This window comes from Pundamilia nyererei, unplaced genomic scaffold, assembly GCF_000239375.1.
Source record: "Pundamilia nyererei isolate P.nyererei 1_Seehausen unplaced genomic scaffold, PunNye1.0 scaffold00022, whole genome shotgun sequence".
Taxonomy (NCBI): Eukaryota; Metazoa; Chordata; class Actinopteri; order Cichliformes; family Cichlidae; genus Pundamilia; species Pundamilia nyererei.
Genome location: NW_005187423.1, coordinates 1,098,443 through 1,117,295, shown reverse-complemented (window position 1 = coordinate 1,117,295; position 18,853 = coordinate 1,098,443). Strand labels below are relative to the sequence as shown.

Here is an 18,853-nt window from a genome sequence, read left to right as displayed (position 1 = left end):
AGTGTCTTCTAAGTATAATACTATGTTTTGTGCCTCTTGGGCCATGTAAAAAAAAAAAAAAAAAATCTGATTCTTGTAGCGCACAAAGAAGTTAAAGGTGGTCCAATGTTGTGACATGTCAACTCTTGAGGTTGCTATGGTTAGGACCTGCAGCTTCTCCTGCACAGATTTTCCCCAGGGGCCCTGACAGGTCCCGTATATCATCGCGGGATATGCCCTCCCGGAGCACAGTGGCGTGTCTGTGCCGAGTGATAAGGGAAGTGACTTGGGAATCTTTGTTTGCGAGACACTGATAAGCGCAGAGATCTCATCAGTTCTTCTAAGTTTCTGATAAAATAAAGATTTTCATCCAGTTTTATGAATGAATTGGAAGAGTTGTTAGATTTTTGTTGCCTTTAGACTGGGTGGATAAAAGTCAAACCTTTTAAAGCTGTACACACAGTAAGTGTACATTAATGCACTATATGTAAACGAGCTATGACAAAAACTGAGCCAACTCACAATAATTTGGCTTGTTTTTTTGCTCCTAAAGTATGAACCATTTGAAGATAATATAGGAAATTATTTGTTAAATTCTACCCTAACCTACTGAGTCTTGTCCTCAAAGACTTTTTTCCATATTTAATACTGCAACAGTTTAAAATTAGTAATTTGAAAGTTGCTAGTAGTTGCTAGTGAGTTGCTCCTAAATGTAATCTCAATCATGAATACACAAATAGATTTTATTTAAAAATATTTTTTATTAATGCCACTTCCCAGGAGCAGATGTCCCTGCAAATTCCCTCTAAAGGTTAGACCGTATAATGTTTCTTTTCCCCCCCACAAAGCTTGTAAAGATGGCCAAGAGCTAGATCTCAGACTCTGCAGGTCTCGGTTAGCGTGTTACGTTAAGGCTCATGACAGATTTAGAAAGACTACAAACAGTATGGCTGTTTGTAGTCTTATAGTCAGGAGAAAGCCTCTTATCTCTGAAGGAAAACATGGCAGCATGGCTTAGCTTCGCCACAGGACCTTGGCACCTTGCGGTCATTGAGTCAAACACGAACTCCTCTGTTTACCGAAGTATTTCAGAGTCAAACGTGAGGTCATCTGTCCAACAGCTAACGCTTGGCCGAAAATGGGTCAAGTAAAAGGACAATGATCTCAAACACAGCAGCAAATGTGCAACAGAATGACTGCAAAAGGAAAGAATCACAAGTTCAGATTTGAACTTGATTGAAACTCTGTGGTTGCTGAAACGATCTTAAGAGAGCTGTGCAAAACCCAATGAACCAAAGCAACGCTCTAAAGAAGCTACTTCATTTTTAATCTACTGCTTCTTTCATTTTGGGTTTGTTTTTTCTTATATAAATAGGGACACGGTGTAATACGTGCACAGAGTCCTTGCTTTTCACATGTATTGACCTGCATGTGACACTTTCCTTGTAAAAAGTTGCTGTAAACCTGTAATCTGTATTAAACACAATAAAGAGAATTAATCATATTTAAAAGCATACCTTAGATGTCAGAGTCTCCTGGAACATTTTGCTGTAAAAAGAAAAAAAAAGTAAATAAAAAAGAAAACACAAAAAAGTTTGCTGAGAGAAAAAAAATAATGGAAAAGTTCTATACAAACAAGATGAATATGCAACAAAATCAAAGTCCTAAACCAAACAAAACCCATGTGCATAATCTCCAAAGCAGGGAAAGAAGGACTTTCATTACTTTTGTTTTGACATGGGAGTAAAGTTTGTTTGAGATGGTTAAACATGGTTTGGTTTGCTTCATGCTAATTAAAAATCAACATGAAACAGTTCAAGGGTTAGGGGCCAGTGCGGTCACATGGAGAAAAGTTTAGCACAAACTTTCATGGCCTTAATGAAACGGGCAGTTTAGAGCTTCACAGCTCATAAACCCACAGACTGCTTGGAATGTCTTCACCTGCAAAATATCCACGAGTACCTGGAACACGACCTGAGGGCAAAACTCTAAAAGTAGCAAGATGAAGATTGACAGAGTCAGGTGGGCTAGTCCTCCTCACATTTGTACCCCGCAGAAACAAAGCTTCTTGTTATCTATCACAGCTGCAAAGTCATTTTTAGTGTCATTCTTTAATATTTTATGAGGACTTGGGAGGGTTGAAATGTCACGGGAAATGTGAAAAATGTAAAATATTTATGTCGTACACTGAAAATCACATAGCAGGAGTCAACCGTTTAATCGTTGCTCTACATCAGTGCAAATTCCTTAAAGCCCAACAACAGCAACGTCGTGCAAATATCTTCATTTGGTTAGTGACGATTAAAAACATCTAAAATATTGGACTTTCCACATTGTTATGTGCATATCCCAACTTACATTGGGGAGGAAGTGGAGAACAAGAACAGTCAATTTAAAGACTGACATGTAGAGTCAGTTTTACAAAATGAAGCATCTTTCTTGGCAGGAGAGCGTGGGAAGAGCATGTAATTGTGCTGCTAAACAGTGCATAAGAGAGCAACCTAAAAACTTTAACGAGTGGTCTAAAATCAAAGCAAAATAATCATGATAGCAATATTTACAAAATAATTAGCAATATCCAACAGATTATTTAAAAGGAGGAACTGTGCTTTCCAAGTACTTACATTTACATATGATAAAAATCAAAACACTTAGAGTGCTTATTAAGATTTAATGAGTTTTCTTCCCCATAAATCAAGCATAAAATGTTTTGTAAATATTTTAAAAACCACGCTGATTGTATTTTTCTTGCAGACTTGTTCTACCTTGCCTTATGATCCATTGCTACATTTCCTTTCATATCACTAATGGTGATACCATCTACAAGTATGTGCGCCGCATCTCCTGCCTACTCCTGTCTGTGCATCTTTGTGCGTGAGATAAAAGCAAAATGGAAAACCTGCGTATTTACAGTCTTCTGTGGCATTATCAGTCGGCATTCCTGGATACAAGAGGTTACGTTAATGAAAACCTACATGAGAATATGCTGCTCATCTCTCACATGAAAGCTATTTTAAGAAAGAGTGTTATAATGAATTGAGAGACTTGAAGAAGCTTCGTGTGAATCACAGTAAACACAGAGACAACACTCGGTTGGCAGCCTGTGATTCTTGTACGATTCTCTTCAAAATATAAAGTGACACAACAACACGCAGGACGAAATGCTATGTTGCTATGGAACACGGCCGTGCCGTCATCAGACAATACCATCCAAGATAACACTGGAATACAATTTTACTTGATATATTAAAAAAAAAAAAGAAGGGGGGCCCAATAAAGAACTGCTGCGCCCGCTAAAAGTGGAAACAACAAACTCGTTTCACCACTTCAGTCATAAATACAATGTCAAGCACAAGCAGGGTACAAAAACACAGAAGGAGGAGATGCTAGCAGCTGACGATGTGCAAACTAAATGTTACAAAAAATGACTCAAGAAGAGCAAACAGTGGCTGGAAGTCCTTGATGCAGTTACATGAAGGTACAGGATTAGGCAGGTTTAGGAAACTCAACTTAATAAAATATGTCTCTATTTAAATTTTATTATGTAACAATATTTTGCAGGTTTCAGAAGATTTCAAAGGTTATATTACATTATATTATTATTTCATGGTAAAGCTCAATAGTAATGCACTTATCTTACACTTTAACTTAAAACTTCCAACAAAAACACATTACTATTACTAATATGCTATAATGCTCCGTCTTGTAGCCCCTTATATCAATCGACTGACACAGTGTGTCATCAATGAAAGCAGCTCACTGGAAAAGAAGGACAGCAAATGCCCTTCATTTTGTTTGCGTCAATAAATGCTGCCTGCAAGCTACAATCACCAATAAAACACTGTTCAGTATTTAATTAATATCATCAGAAATATCATTATTGCACATTTCCTTGAAATATCACACATGGTTTTGAGGCTGTATCAAGGAAGCCTTACTCACTATAGCAGCGGTCCCCAACCCCCGGGCCTCGGACCGGTACCGGTCCGTGAGTCGTTTGGTACCGGGCCGCGAGAGTTGAGGCTCAGGTGTGAAATGTATAGTTTTCAGGGTTTTTATCGGTTTTCAGCGTTATTTTGTTATCGTTTTTATCGTTAACTCTGTTTTCCTGGGTCTTTTCACGTGTGTTATGAATAAATCTTCTTTTTTTCGGTACCGGTACTGGTTTTATTTTGTTGTATTTATCCGCGACACCTTAAAGGCCGGTCCATGAAAATATTGTCGGGCATAAACCGGTCCGTGGCGCAAAAAAGGTTGGGGACTGCTGTGCTATAGAACACTGAAGAGTGCATTAAGGGCAAGACTTTGCATGTAAAGCAGGAGGTAACTGAAAAGCACCTGAAAATCTGATATCCTGATAGCTGTAATATAACTCTAGGTCACACGGCATAATTTTTTCTTGTTTGCTTGCCATTTTAGAGTAGCTACAAACAAATCTGATGATTTATCGTGCAACGTTTAAACAAGATTTAAAGCGGGTGGACACTGGACAACGAATAAAGCAGAAGAGCAAATGATAGGATCTGTAAACACTCTACACTATAATTTCGCCAACCTGAAGACTTGAGCAGACTTGGCCTAACAACAAAACAAATAAAATCTCCAGCTTCACTTGCTGGTGACCAGACTTGTTGCTACAACAGCAACTCTGCGTAACAGCCTTGTTTTGCAGCAATCAGTCACCAAAAGTTGTTTTAGTAGCAAACTGCTGCATCTTATGTACCATTAGTGAGCATAGCAACAGAATCAACAGCGTCTCCCTCCACCCTGTTTTCCATCTGTATTCAAACAGCACCGTGTCACGGCTTGCATGATCACCAGACGTTTGGATTAAATGGTTAATTTCCTCGTACGCCACATAATCAAGTCGTCGCTGACATTTCGTTCTAAATTTTCCAGCCAGCCTATCTGTCTGACACATTCCTTCCAGTGTCTAAATTAAGAACCAAATTCTCAGTTCACATAACAACACACTGTGACTGGCGGACCATCTCGAGAAGGTGATGCGATGCTGCTGCCCTGAATTGGCAAATGGTTATGAGCAGTCAAAGGAGGCAAACAGAATGTAGTTAAGAGATATAGACTGTGTGTTTGTGAGTGACGACGAGATGAGAAACTAATGGAGAAAGTGACTCATAAAGACTGAAAGGCGAGGGAACAGGAACGAAGGGAAGCAGTATTTATCTAACAAGAAAACATCATGGTTAGAACGACATTTTTAAAAGCAGTAACCCACAGACGTGACACTGGATCACACACCTCTTGGGGAAGCTGAACTTCACAGCATTCTGGATGAAGCCGTAGCAGCAAGGACTAATAACAAAGGCGGCTCGGGCCTGGATGCAATGCTCCATTACCATATCTGTTGCAACGCCACATGCATGAAGGGCGACCTGCATTAGAACAGAAAAAGAAAGAAAACACAAAAAAGTGTTACTTTCACCAACAAAATGATCTTGAAACCCTCAGATTTCCAACAGCAAAAACCAAAACTGAGAGCATGCACTCAATTCCATTGATTACTTCATAATGGCCACTGCTATTAAATAAATCTATGCTCTCAAAGGTGCAGACGCCGGGAGTAGCAGCAAACAAAATATATCAGTGCGTTTAGAGTGCAGGCACGGATGCATCAGGATTCCTATTGACAGGGTAAACTGTGCGTGGTGATGAACACCTAGCTATGCATTAGTAATGGTGTGGTTATATATTGGATTGCAGAATTGTACTAAGAGACCCAATATCCATCATTCCTGGCCCTGTCCATCTGCAAAAATGCATTATGATTTCTCAAGGACAACGAGTTTAATATCCAGACGTGACATAACTTCCTCTCATATGTACAGTGACAAACCACATGCCATGTTAATGGCCCAAATAAAATCCTTTTTAAACAGCCTGATGTCCCAATAGCTCCTGAACTCTCTGGAATGAACCCCATTCGACTCAAGCAGCGAGCTCCAAAGTCTATTTGTGTTTTCCAAGAAGTTGTCACTTGGCGTCTGTGAGTCTGAATTAACTGCATGTTGCCTTGACAGCAGTGCCACAAAGCAGAAGGTCAGAGCTGATCAGGACAGAATTGAGCCAGAACTGTTGGCACCACCACACACAAAGAGCAGAACATACAGACGCTCTGAGCCAAACCTCCACCCACCCATAAGGTCAGTGAAGGTTTTGAACAGAGGGTATATTTCTTACAGCGGCTTTACGTTTTTCTAGAAACTGAACTTTTGCGTGTTTGATTAAAAAAAGATTCACGCCCATAAAGATCTGTATCGATTTAAACGTGAACCCATTAAATGAGACTCTGCGATTTAAAAGAATAACTTCAATTACGTCCATTACCTTGTATCCATTTGACAGCTAATCTTCCATTTTATTCATGCCGTCAGGGAAAAAGCTTTATGCTTTTCTTAACAGCATGTTTTAGACTGATGATTAGGAGGAAGGGCTGCTATCAGAAATTACACGATGTTACACCTCCTCACATCTAAGGCAAAAATAATTACCAAAATAACACTATCACTCATTCCTAGCTTCTTAATGCTGTACATTAGTCATGCTGTACATTAGTCATGCTGTAGTAAATCCTAATTACATTTTATAACCTTTAGCCTCCATTTACCGCAAACACAAAGCCAATCAATTAAATAAAAAACACACAACTGGAATGAAACACATTGTGATATGTCTTCGTAGCTAATGCTGTATTTACAAGTTCTGATGACACAGTCATCTCTGCTTTATAACTGTGGTATTGACAAAGCATGGACCCAACTTAACATGTTCACATTCTGAGTGCAGCTGATTAGAAATGCATAATGAAAGGTGAAAATGAACGCGAGGCCAATTTAAATCTCACAGTCCTACCGAATTACATGCATATCCTGCTGAGCTTTGCCTCAAGACACAGTCTGGAAGAAGAAACCCTAAATTAATGCGCACAAGTAAAACTATGTTCATACTGAGCTATCATTTCTGGAGAGAGAAAGCTGTTTCTGGCTGCATTATTCTCTCAACAATCGCATCACAGGAATAACGAGGTTTCATTATTCACTCTTATTCCAGTAATTGTATCCCTCTCCAGGTCTATCTGGGCCTGAGACAGAGCAAGTTCCTGCAATACAGCTAATTAATGCTTAATCAACATCATACGCATTTGCAAAATTGTGCTGTAAGCCTGTGCAATAGTTTTGGGAACTTTTTCTCAATACGGTGCAGTTTTAAATGTTCAGGTTTGTCTGTTTCACTAATTTTATTACATGTGGACAAATGAATGCTTAGATGTGTCGACCAACCTATATTAAGTATGATTACACCGAACCAAAGGGTTGTTTTCCTCTCAAAGGTGGATGTAATGATGCCTTTTACCTGAGGTGATCAAACTCAATCTTAACTCACTCTTTTGAAAACAACCAAGACTATAAGGAGAGTAGAAAATAGTCCTAATACACCATTAGTATTAGAGCTGCACCAGATAAAGACACTTGGCACTTAATCAATACTGATTTTTTACATGAAGCTCAAAGTAAGACCAGCTAGTGCATTTTTCTACATGCAAACATAGAGGCAAATGAAAGAATCAACTGCAAACAATCAGACTCTTTAGCAGAACCAATAACGGACTTGCATCCAATAAAATTAAAACCCGCTTCAAGCTCCACAACTTTTCATGCTTCTATAGTCTGTAGACTGAAGAACGTCTGACACGTCATACAGAGGTTGGTTTAAGTTTAACACCGAGGCCATAAAGTGAGCAGACACTGACTAACATCAGGGACACCTCAACTTAATTAGCCTGATTAAGTGAGTGTGCCTAAAAATGGGACCATGTATTATACATAGCAGGATTAAAACTGATGTGATGTGTGGCTCCAACAGGTAGTAATTGCTTTGTTATACAGGAAGAAGCTTAGCCACAGTAAGAAACTCAAGCGGGGCAGAAAATTACAAGCATAAAAATTGTTCTATACATAAATATATTGTAAATTAATGCATCAGGTGAAATGAATCTGTGCGTGTGTGTGTGAGGAAAGATTCAGGCTACCCTGCAAAAGACACTCAGATATCGAGCAGATGAATAATCTGTGCTGTTTGTTTCTTGCCAAGTGGAACGAGTCTCAGTGGAGTGAGGATGCTGGAACAAAAGCTACTTCTAATTACAGGAGGTACGTATATTTTTCTATTTGTCTCGGTGGAAGTTAACGTGAGGCTACAAGAACAGCTGGTTTTTCTGACAGCTGTGACCACAGAGCTTTAACACAGAAGAGTAAGACAGATCACTGATCTAGCTCAGGCTGCTCAGAGAGCCTAAATAAGGCAAGAAGAAGAAAAGTTTTAACTTGTGTGCTTTTGTTCCGCTTGTTTGAAAAATTCAGACATCCAGTGCACGTCCACAGCTAAGTACCTATTTGCGCTAAATTGATAATTATCGCATCGAGAAGTCAAGAGCTCTGCAGATGGAGGTGGGTGTTAAACAAGACTGACAAGGGTTTTGGTGGAGAGTCCTCCTCAGTAATGATTTTTTTTGTTTGTTTTAACCCCATTTAGCATAAAAGTTTGACAGCCAGTTAAATATTTAGTTTTACTTAAAACATTTACTGTGTTTAATCTTTAGGCTTAAACACAAGTTGGAGAAATGCAGTGTCCATTAGGAATTCAAAAGGAGATATTGCCAGTCAAGATTCTTGTACAAGAAACATAAATTAAATTGAATTGGCAGAAAACACTTTCCAATGATTATACTTTCCCTTCCAAACATGATTCCTTCTGTGAAACTCAGAGTATAAAGCAAATGAAAAGCATTGTTGGATACAGAAAATGAGAACAAAGAAAGAAAAGCAAGAAATTACCAGTCCTCACTGAAGAGATCTCTAAACTCAAAGTCCTAAATTTCCTGGATGAAACTACCTTTTGGCTTCCTGATAATCAGGGAGCACCGACGTACCCTGTTCTGATTAAAAGCTCCACTTCAGGAAATGAACAGTTATTTTGGTTGCTCTAACAAAAATAACTTCAAGTTGACATTTTCAAGCTCAGTGAAGAGATGAATGACACATTTCTCAATGTGATGCGATAAAAATACAGCGATCAGACACCTTAAAGCGAAGATGTGATTGTGGCAAAGTGGAAAATCGCACTTTGTTTATGCAGCGTTAATCCTTCTTATGTTTCAATTTCAGTCCATCAGTAGAGAACTAATACACTCTCTTCCACAGAAAAGGTCAGGTCGTACCCCTGTCAATGTACAGTACTGTGCAAAAGTCTTGAGCTACCCCTCATTTCTCTATATTTAGATAGGAAAGTGGGAAGTGAGTGCAGCACATGTAAACATACATGGAAATACAGTAAAATAAGACAAAAAAGAGCATGCACAATTCATAAAAAGAGCGTCAGTATTTGGTATTACCATTTTAATTCTTCAACACAGTCTGAACTGTCTTAGTAGGCAGGTTTCTTCTAATTTCTTTAAATAATCTCTAATCGGGAGTAGTTCTCCAGGCTGAAGGACATTCAAAGCTCTTCTATGGATGTTGGCTCCCTTTTGTTCCATACCTCAGCCTTTCCTCCCTGTTTCCCTTCCTTGACCTCCACCCTTCCACTGAGACCATTTCTGATGAGCCTTTAGTCAATAGTAAATGGATGAACCTACAGGCCAGATGCATCTTTAAGGTCTTGTATCAGGTCAATGCTGCATTTTTTTCACCTCATTTTTTAAGGACATCGCTTTTAGATACTGTTCATCTGCTGCAGAGAGTTGTTTTTTTGGCCTTCCAGAAAAAAATACATTTCGCTGAAAATGATCAGATGCAAAGAGTGGACTAAAAATGAGTGAACAGCAGCCAGTGTCACCAAAAAAAGTTTGAAAGACCTTCAAAAATCCTGGGGAGTTATTGCTCAAGACCACTTTTAAAAAAATTACAAAAACGTCAGGCTCAGTGGAAGGAAAACATATTAACGTGAGGACTGGCTCAAGACTTTTGCACAGCACTGTACGTATGCACATTTTGTCAAAAAGCCAGATAACAACAATTGTTTTGATGCTACAGTTCTGCCAGTTATTGCATAATTAAAATGTTTGAATTTTTAATTCAGTCAAAGACAGAATATCACATTTCCTTTGCAGGATAGTGCAACAAGAGAAGCAGTGGGACAATTATCTGTGCACTGATTATTTATATTTCTATAAGAGAAAAGTTTCTATCCCAAATGTTATTACTGATTAAATTTTCCACATTTTTAAGATTCTCTTAGAAAGCTAAGCTGTGAGAAAAACAATTAGCTTTAAGAGGTATTTTGAAAAACCCCATTATGATTCATGATACTGTGATTGCAATATTACAGTAATTACAATTTACAATACAATAAAACTGCAGAACAGATAATATAATAATTGCTCTTAATGGGTTTAATTTCATGGCTCTGGTGTAATTTAGTGACTTTTACCATGACAAATAGATTTGACATCACATGCGCTTGCTGCATTTTTGGTTTCTGTTTTTCACACACTGGGAATCTGAAGTGTTAACCACACTGTCTACAGCAGCGGTCCCCAACCCCCGGGCCTCGGACCGGTACCGGTCCGTGAGTCGTTTGGTACCGGGCCGCAAGAGTTGAGGCTCAGGTGTGAAATGTATGGTTTTCAGGGTTTTTATTGGTTTTCAGCGTTATTTTGTTATCGTTTTTATCGTTAACTCGGTTTTCCTTGGTCTTTTCACGTGTGTTATGAATAAATCTTCTTTTTTTCGGCACCGGTACTGGTTTTATTTTGTTGTATTTATCCGCGACACATTAAAGGCCGGTCCGTGAAAATAATGTCGGGCATTAAAGGTTGGGGACCGCTGGTCTACAGTACTGTACTCTTTGGATCATCATGCAAATAAATGAAACAAATTGTGCAAAAACGATTTTTGTAACTTGCTATGCTCACCCCGATGTGAAAAGGTCCAGTGAAGTAATCCAGATTGGCCTGAATGAAGCCGATATTTTTCAGACCGAGCTCAGCACTGCGACTCTGAGCCCTGACCAAGGACTCTTCTTTGTTCTCTATGAGGATGACCTTAAGCAATGACAGAAAAATCCCCACTGTGAGTAGCTGCTTCTTTTTAAAAAAACCTGAAACAAGCACAAATGCATTTAAACTTATCCGTCTACATATCCTTAACAATATTAAAACACATCACAAATATTAAAAATTCTTAAACAAACCATATGCTTTGTGAAAAACTAAAGCATTTCATGGAGATGCATTTAATTATTAGGAATAATAACACATAATAACAGAGAGGGATGGGAATGGAGAAGCGGGAGGGGGTTCTTGTAAAGTACCCGCTTTTGCTTCTTTCAGTAGTTCAATTCCTCGGAATTGCTATTCTGCTTGTCTTAGAGGCTGGATCAGAGTCTCGCAGATGTTTAGCTAGCCTTTTCATTAAGGCAGGGAAGTGGTCCACTCAGGACCGGGTCTTTCCCTGCTGCATGTGCTAGTTGACTTCTTCTGGAGCTTCTGGAAAGCTTTGCACTCGTCAGGCCCATATGGGCTCCAAAGGCTCAGTAGCCCCCAGTGCACACAGCCAGCCCAGCGGTTTCCCAGCTGGGCAGCTGCCTGAGGGGTTAGCTGGTTGATTTTGTGTCTTTTGACGTGTCTTCCTCCCCTCCCCCCCATGGTGGATGGCTGCTCCTCCCTGAGCCTGGTCCTGCTGGAGTTTTTTCTTCACACTGTCATAAAGTGCTTGCTCATAAGGCGTTGTCTGATTGTTCGGGTTTTCTCTATTACTGTAGGATCTTTACCTTACAATATAAAGTGCCTTGAGGCAACTGTTGTTATTATTTGGCACTATATCATTAAAATGTAACTAAAATTGAGATTAATATTAACAGGAGAGTAAAATGACTGAGGCGAAATTAAATGAATGTCATCAAGCAGCGACTCGAGTGTGTCCTGTATTTCGATAGGATCATTTGCTGCATGTGATAAAATTAGCACCATCAAAACTGCATGTTGTTGTTGTTTTAATTATAATCCTAACGAGATCCTAATGATAATCGATAACAGAGAATCGATAAGGAGTCAAATTGATAAGTGATATTTATAATGGAATCGGAATCGATTCCCATCCCTAACATTTTTAAAAATGCCTGCCAAAAGTCACCACATACCACTCACGAACTCTACTTAACACGCAGCTAACACACAGAGACACACACACACACAACATCTTCATACATGTTACCTGGCAGTCTGGAAGTGTGTGAGCAAGAACAATCCCTACGTGGCCCTGAGAAAGAGCACAAAGAATAAAAATATGAAAACGCATGAAAAGAAAACAGCACACATCAAAGAGGGCATCGACAGAGTTATGATTAGTGTCTCCCTTTCCAGCCCTGACCCGTGCTGCGCCACTGCTCCAAGCCTGCATTTTCATTAGCACAATTACCAGTCTGCTTGTGCGCACCGGCCAGCAACAAAAGGCGTTTAAACAGGGAAGAAAAACGCGAGGGAGTGAGGGCTGGTTCCTTTCAGCTGGTCCCTAATGGAGCATCTATCGAATGCAGCCGTGGTCAGGTATAGTGATAAATATGCATGCTGAGCCGGACTGATGGATGAATACTCGTACCGTTCCGCTGCAGAAATCCACGATGGTGTATCCTGGCCTGGCGAGCTCTGTAACCATGGCAACCAAGTTATTCAGCTGTTGCATCTTCCTGACTGCACGGATATTTGACATTTTCCCTGCAAAAAAACCCAAAAACCAAAACACTCATTTCATTTGAGCATAAAGTGGGAAAAAATAGACTTTAACATCAAATTCATCCAAAACCCCCCAAAAAACAATTAAGGGATTTTTTTTGTTTTTACACTCCCGGAGACGACAGCTATCAAACATGAATTACATTTTGTGAGGATTAGAAAAGCCTTCTTTATAGCTTAGTTGATCTGAATCAACATTAGCCGTTTACAATAAGCACAAGACTTTCGAATAAAGCACATTTTTCATTATTGTAATGCCGTCTTTCTTTCTGCTGTCAGGGAACAAACGGGCTTTTCCCGCAACTGCTCAAATTATGATTTACAGCCAGCTATTTCAGGTAATGGTTATAGCACACAGATGAAAAGGCCTCCACTCTCTCATCAGCATGTTTCTGGCCAACAGGGACCGCGAACAATCTTTCAACATCATAAAAAGCGGACCTTCCAGCCAAATTCAAATGTCCCCTCGTTGGTGGCAGAGTTTTCTGCTGCTGTGCGAGCAGTGTGTACCTCATTAACTCAAAGCACACTGCAGTCTCCTGCATCTTCCGTTTTCCAGCACGTCACGTCGGCAGTGAGCCGTTGACACGCTGTGAGGACACCATCCCTGGTCCATAAATCTAGAGTGATGAGTGTTTCATTTACCCCTGAGTCACACCCTCATAATCAGACGACTGGTATAGCAAAATCAAAATACTCCTATACTCATATCTAGCTCTCGTTGCTTCATATACAATAACAGGAGAGGAGAAAAAATTCATTCTGCCACAAATGGGAAATTTCACAAAGGAGCCATTCAGCCTCTCGCACTGGCTGTTACTGAGCTGATCACAGTTATAGGGAGAGCACAAACCATAAGTGAATACAGAGAAACATCGGCAGGATACTGAGAAGACTGCTCTTCGTTTGGATGGGTAATTTACACAGCTACAGATATTTCTATATATGCACAGCTCAACTCCAAAAAGGCCTTAAAATAGAAGGTTTTTGATGGCTGTGAACAGAACTAGATTTTAATTTTAAATTAACATGCAAAGCATGATAAGATTTGATGGTGCAGGAATGGATGTCTGGGGCGTCACTAGGTATGCCAGGGATGCAAAAATGCAGTGCAGATTAGCTGTGTGTAATGTTTGATGTGAAAGACGCAGGACACGGGAGCTTTAAAACATCACCAGCTTATCTTTACTGATAAAGCTGATAAGACAAGCTTGGCCCATTTTGACAGACCTTTCCATTAATCCGACAGCCCGTGTGCTTCAAGTCTGAAGACGCACTTCACTTAGCACTTCACTTTCCCACAAAAGTCTTGATGGAAATCTCACCAGGTCAGACCGAGTACTGGTTTCAACATGATACGAGTGTGACTGCATACAGTCACGTTAACTCTCAGGCTCTCACCAGTTTACGACTGCGCATGCCTCTTGTGCATGTTTGTGAGGTGCTCAGCTCACTAGAGAATCCCCTTAACAGCAATAACATGAACACATTGGCATTTTATCTTATCGACTCTGTTTCTAATTTGCGATAAGATTAAGGCATTAACCTATGATGCCTCTCTCGCTACCTCTCTGAGCCTGTGAGGGACGTGCAAGGTGGCGTTTAGCACAGACACAGACAGACTTTTACCATGACCATGGCACGCCAAAGGTTTGGTTACAAAAAAAAAACAACAACAACAACATTTCAATATATTGGACAATTTCTTTTCAGACACACAAAATATGCTATATGTAGTTAAATGCTTGTTTACAGTATGCCTGACTCTGCTTGCACTGGTTGTTACTTTCCAAACATGTGTTTCCAGCAGGGATGCTGCAGAGTGGTGGCCAAACTATAAACTATGCAACAAAAACACCCATAACACATCGAGTCAAGGAGTTTATTGAACTCCTCTATATATACCAAAGTATTCTAGAGTCAAATGTGAGGACTGGCAGTCCTGAAATGCATCAATAATCCCACTCACAGCAGCAAATGGCTGAAAAAGAAAACAGTCAATGTCAAAAGTCAAAGTTTAGACCCCAATCTGACTGAAATGCTGTGGTGGGACCTTAAGAGAGCTGCACATAAACAAATGCCCACAAATCTCAATGTGCTGAAGCAACACTTTTAGACTCTCACACTCTGTGAGTCTGATAAAGTCTAAAAACCATTACTTCAAGTTATTGCTGCTAAAGATGGTTCTACAAGCCACTAAATCAAGGGGTGTACTTAATTTTTTAATCACTGCTTCTGCTTTTTTTTGGTTTGGTTTGTGTTTTATAAATAATCACAATGCATCTCGGGGTGTATTTACCACATTTTAAGGCTTTTTTTTTATTATATCCTTATATGTAACCCTGTAGAATAGATGTGGCGTGAATAAGGCACGGCGGGACCACGGAGCAACGTTCAGAGCCATCTTTATTTAATTCACGTCACACCACAACACCCCAAACCCCTGAGTCCCCGTGTTTTTAACTAGGCGGGCGTGATTAAGGATGCCGTGCAGGTGCGTCCGCCCTCCCTGCACGGCACCGCAAACCACGCCCCACCACAATAGAATAAACAGTGTATTTTTCATTTGACCTTTCTTCTACATATACATTTATTAATACATAATTCTAATTTAATCAAACATCTGATGTTTAATGACAACAAAAGGTTTCAGATTCTGATTTAAAGCTCTACCTCTGCTCTGTAACAACCATCTTATATTGAATACAGAGGCTTATTTATCAAACAGGAGGGTTGAGGTTGGGCCCTCTGCTTGAATGAATAGTTTCACAAGTACATCACGACATGATGCCAGGGTTGCTAGCTAAGGAATAATAACATAAAGGGTAGTGAATACAACCACTGTGCCCGAATAAAGCTTGGTCAAATAAAATATAGCAATTGTGACACAGAAGCCTCAAAGGTCTTATCCAAACCCTAACTTACAAAAGAAAACCAATCACAAACCATGTAATTCACACAAAGCTCACTCTGAGAAGGACCCATCTACAGAGATTTTTTTTTTCTTCTCCACTTCCCCCCCCCTCATGCATCCCAACTAGATGTTCTATCCCTCAGTCACTTTACTTATAAAGTGAAACCAGCTGGAGCAATCACAAGTATGACAGAAACTGCCTGCCACTACCACCTAGCTCAGCCCAAATGATCCACTTGCAAGCAGAGCTGTTTGACAGGTACACATTAACTCAACTCTCCTCTATCATTACTAACCCAACATTTCAGCCATTAGTTAGGCACTGTCCTTTACAGCATTATGCCAAGTAATTAGAAAACCATGCATAAATTATCTTTTATGGGTAGAAGACTGACAGCAAGGACTGAATCTATTCACCTGAAACAGGAAATTAGAGTTTAAAAAAAAGAAGCTTGGCGAAAACGCTGAAACATGGCTTGTTGTAGACAAACAATTGTCACATTTACAGATATTCATTAAGAATGTCATGTTTTCTTAAAACAAGAAGAAAAATACATCATAACTGATTGGGCATAACTTTACGGCCTGATATTGTGTTGGTCTACCTTTTGCTGCCAAAACAGTCCTGACCCATTGAGGCATGGACTCCACTAGACCGCTGAAGGCGTGCTGTAGTATCTGGCACCAAGATTTCAGACACAGCTTCCTTAAGTTCCCATGGATCAGACTTTTTTGCCCAGCGCATCCCACAGATGCTCAATTGGACTGAGATCTGGGGAAACTGGGGAACAAGTCAACACCTCGAACTTGTCAAACCATTCCTGAAACAAGAGGCCACAGCCTTCAAGGAATACTGGTCCCATGAAAGGGTGTACATGGCCCGCAACAATGCTCAGGTAGGTCCGTGTTAAAGTATCATCCACATGGATGGTAGGACCTAAGGTTTCCCAGCAGAACATTGCAAGCATCAAAACTGCCTCAGCTGGTTTGCCTTCTTCCTATAGTTCATTATGGTGCGGTCTTCCCTTGGTAAGCAATGCACACACACCCGGCCATCAACGTGAAATAAAAGACAACATGATTCATTTGACTAGGCCACCTCCTTCCATTGCTCTGTGGTTCAGTTCTGATGCTCGCCTACTCATTGTTGGTGCAACAAAGTGTGATGCGTTGTGTATTCTGACACTTTTCTATCAGAACCAGCATGAACCTTTTTGGCAGTTTGAGCTACGGCAGCTCGTCTTGACCACACAGGCCAGCGTTTGCTTCACTAACAGATGTCAAGGTGAAGTCATAAACAGTGTCATAATGCCTGATTGATGTCTAAAATCAGTATAATCGGGCAAAACATAAATGCAAGTTTAATTGATGGATTTATAATCACTCTGCTATCCATAGCTTACACACTGTATATATGCTTAAATACAATGTAAGACCAAAACAATAATTTTGGATTTTCTGCTTTACCTGCCTACATGGGAGAAAATATTTATTCATTGGTTATACTACACAACCACAATCCCAGTCTCCGGTTGAGAAACGTAATTACTTCTTTGTTCCGGATTATGTTTCCTTGACCTCTCAGTATATTCTGCTGACATGTTCCTTTGGTTGGAATCTGATGGGGTTCAGGTGTTTTCTTCTCAAAGAGTTTTGTGTTTAACCTCCTTCCGCAGGCGAATGCGAGCCGAAAGCAAGCACACTGATGTTGGCGGAGGTTATGAACAGGTGCACGGACGCCATCCCACCCAGATAACTCCAGGCACAAAGCCAGAGATGACAAACCTAGTAAGAGGCTTGGTATCACAGAAACAAGTTTTCTGTTTTCGTAGGAGGCTGACTCTGCTTTGACATCTCCCAAAGCTCAGAGAGGAGAAAACATGCTGTGGCAGCATCACTGGAGGGAGACACAGGATCCATTAATATGTGTGTCCTCTGCTGCTAAAAGGTGCCTAGCACTTCTGCTGCTGGCACTGAGCCCCGATCTACCGCCTTTTTCCCCTGATGCTGCAGAACTACCTTCCTTATCAGGGAGGTCCATCACACAGATTAGAATGTAAACACATTTCTGTGGCACACGGGACCTCTGTATTCTGCAGGATCCAACTACCATCTCTAAGAGGACATGCTGGTTTAAAAAGCAAATATAAGAAGGGGCTGGTTTGAGATTTAAAGTTGAGATTATTTAATGTTTGACTTCAATATTTTACATTTTTGGATTCCATGTTTGTTTGGAGAAATTGCTAACTCTATTTACTGCCAGAGTGGCAAAAATGTAGGAGAATGTTCTCTTTGGAAAACAAAAAAAAATTCTCCAACTCTTTTTTATTTCCCAGAGTCTGATTTGCATTTGAATTTAGGACAGCGCATTTGTGTGCCCGGAAATACCCATGTATGCCATCAACTGTTAAAAGTACCACCTTTTACATAGAGATCCTGCTCCATTTAATCCCTTACACCATTGGGATAGAAAGTTTCCATATGTTCACGTAACATGCACATGCCAGAGTAACTCAGCCTCAGACGTGTACCAAAACCTACAGGAGCTATCTGCTGGATGACGCTATTGGTTCTGCTGCTATAGAGGAAATGAATTTCCAAGAGTGGAGCATGTCTGCAACAATGTTCCCTGACAGAGTAATCCATTTACAACCATGAAATATGAAGTCACAGGATGTCATGTGAAAAGATGGCGAGCCAGAAAAGCGACAACTTCCAGAGAAACTCATTATGCGAATCACATATGGACAGCTTTCCATGGCATGCAAGCATATGGCTAAAAAGAACTATAAAGAATAGAATACAGTATTTTGTATGTCTTTAATATTGTGGCAGTGAATGTACATTTAGATATTGTTGCAATAAATATAAATATTTACCTAAGCATACTAAATTATGTAAATATAAATCTCTGTGTGGGTTCAGTGTTTTCCGCTTTTAAATAGTCTTTATCTGACAGAGGTGCTGCAAAGTGCATGGGCAATTTTAGAGTCATTATCTCCATTAAGCTTATGTACAATAATGCTTTGAAAATATGATTTGGGGCAGCTGTATGTAATAATAGGATGAGATTATTTTTTAAATACAGTGGGGCAAAAAAGTATTTAGTCAGCCACCGATTGTGCAAGTTCCACCACCTAAAATGATGACAGAGGTCAGTAATTTGCACCAGAGGTACACTTCAACTGTGAGAGACAGAATGTGAAAAAAAA

General features: G+C 40.0%; 1 protein-coding gene across 2 annotated transcripts in view; it reads right to left on the bottom strand.

The window, feature by feature from the left end:
• The window catches only part of gstcd (glutathione S-transferase, C-terminal domain containing), a 55,609-nt gene that overhangs the window by 4,552 nt on the left and 32,204 nt on the right, over positions 1-18,853 (bottom strand). For both annotated transcript variants that reach the window (XM_005726845.1, XM_013909287.1), the window contains 5 exons: positions 12,594-12,709; positions 12,210-12,254; positions 10,910-11,038; positions 5,239-5,372; positions 1,497-1,527 (listed from right to left, as the gene is read on the bottom strand). In XM_005726845.1, the coding sequence (XP_005726902.1) occupies positions 1,497-1,527; positions 5,239-5,372; positions 10,910-11,038; positions 12,210-12,254; positions 12,594-12,709 (455 nt within the window). The remainder of the gene's footprint in view (positions 1-1,496; positions 1,528-5,238; positions 5,373-10,909; positions 11,039-12,209; positions 12,255-12,593; positions 12,710-18,853) is intronic.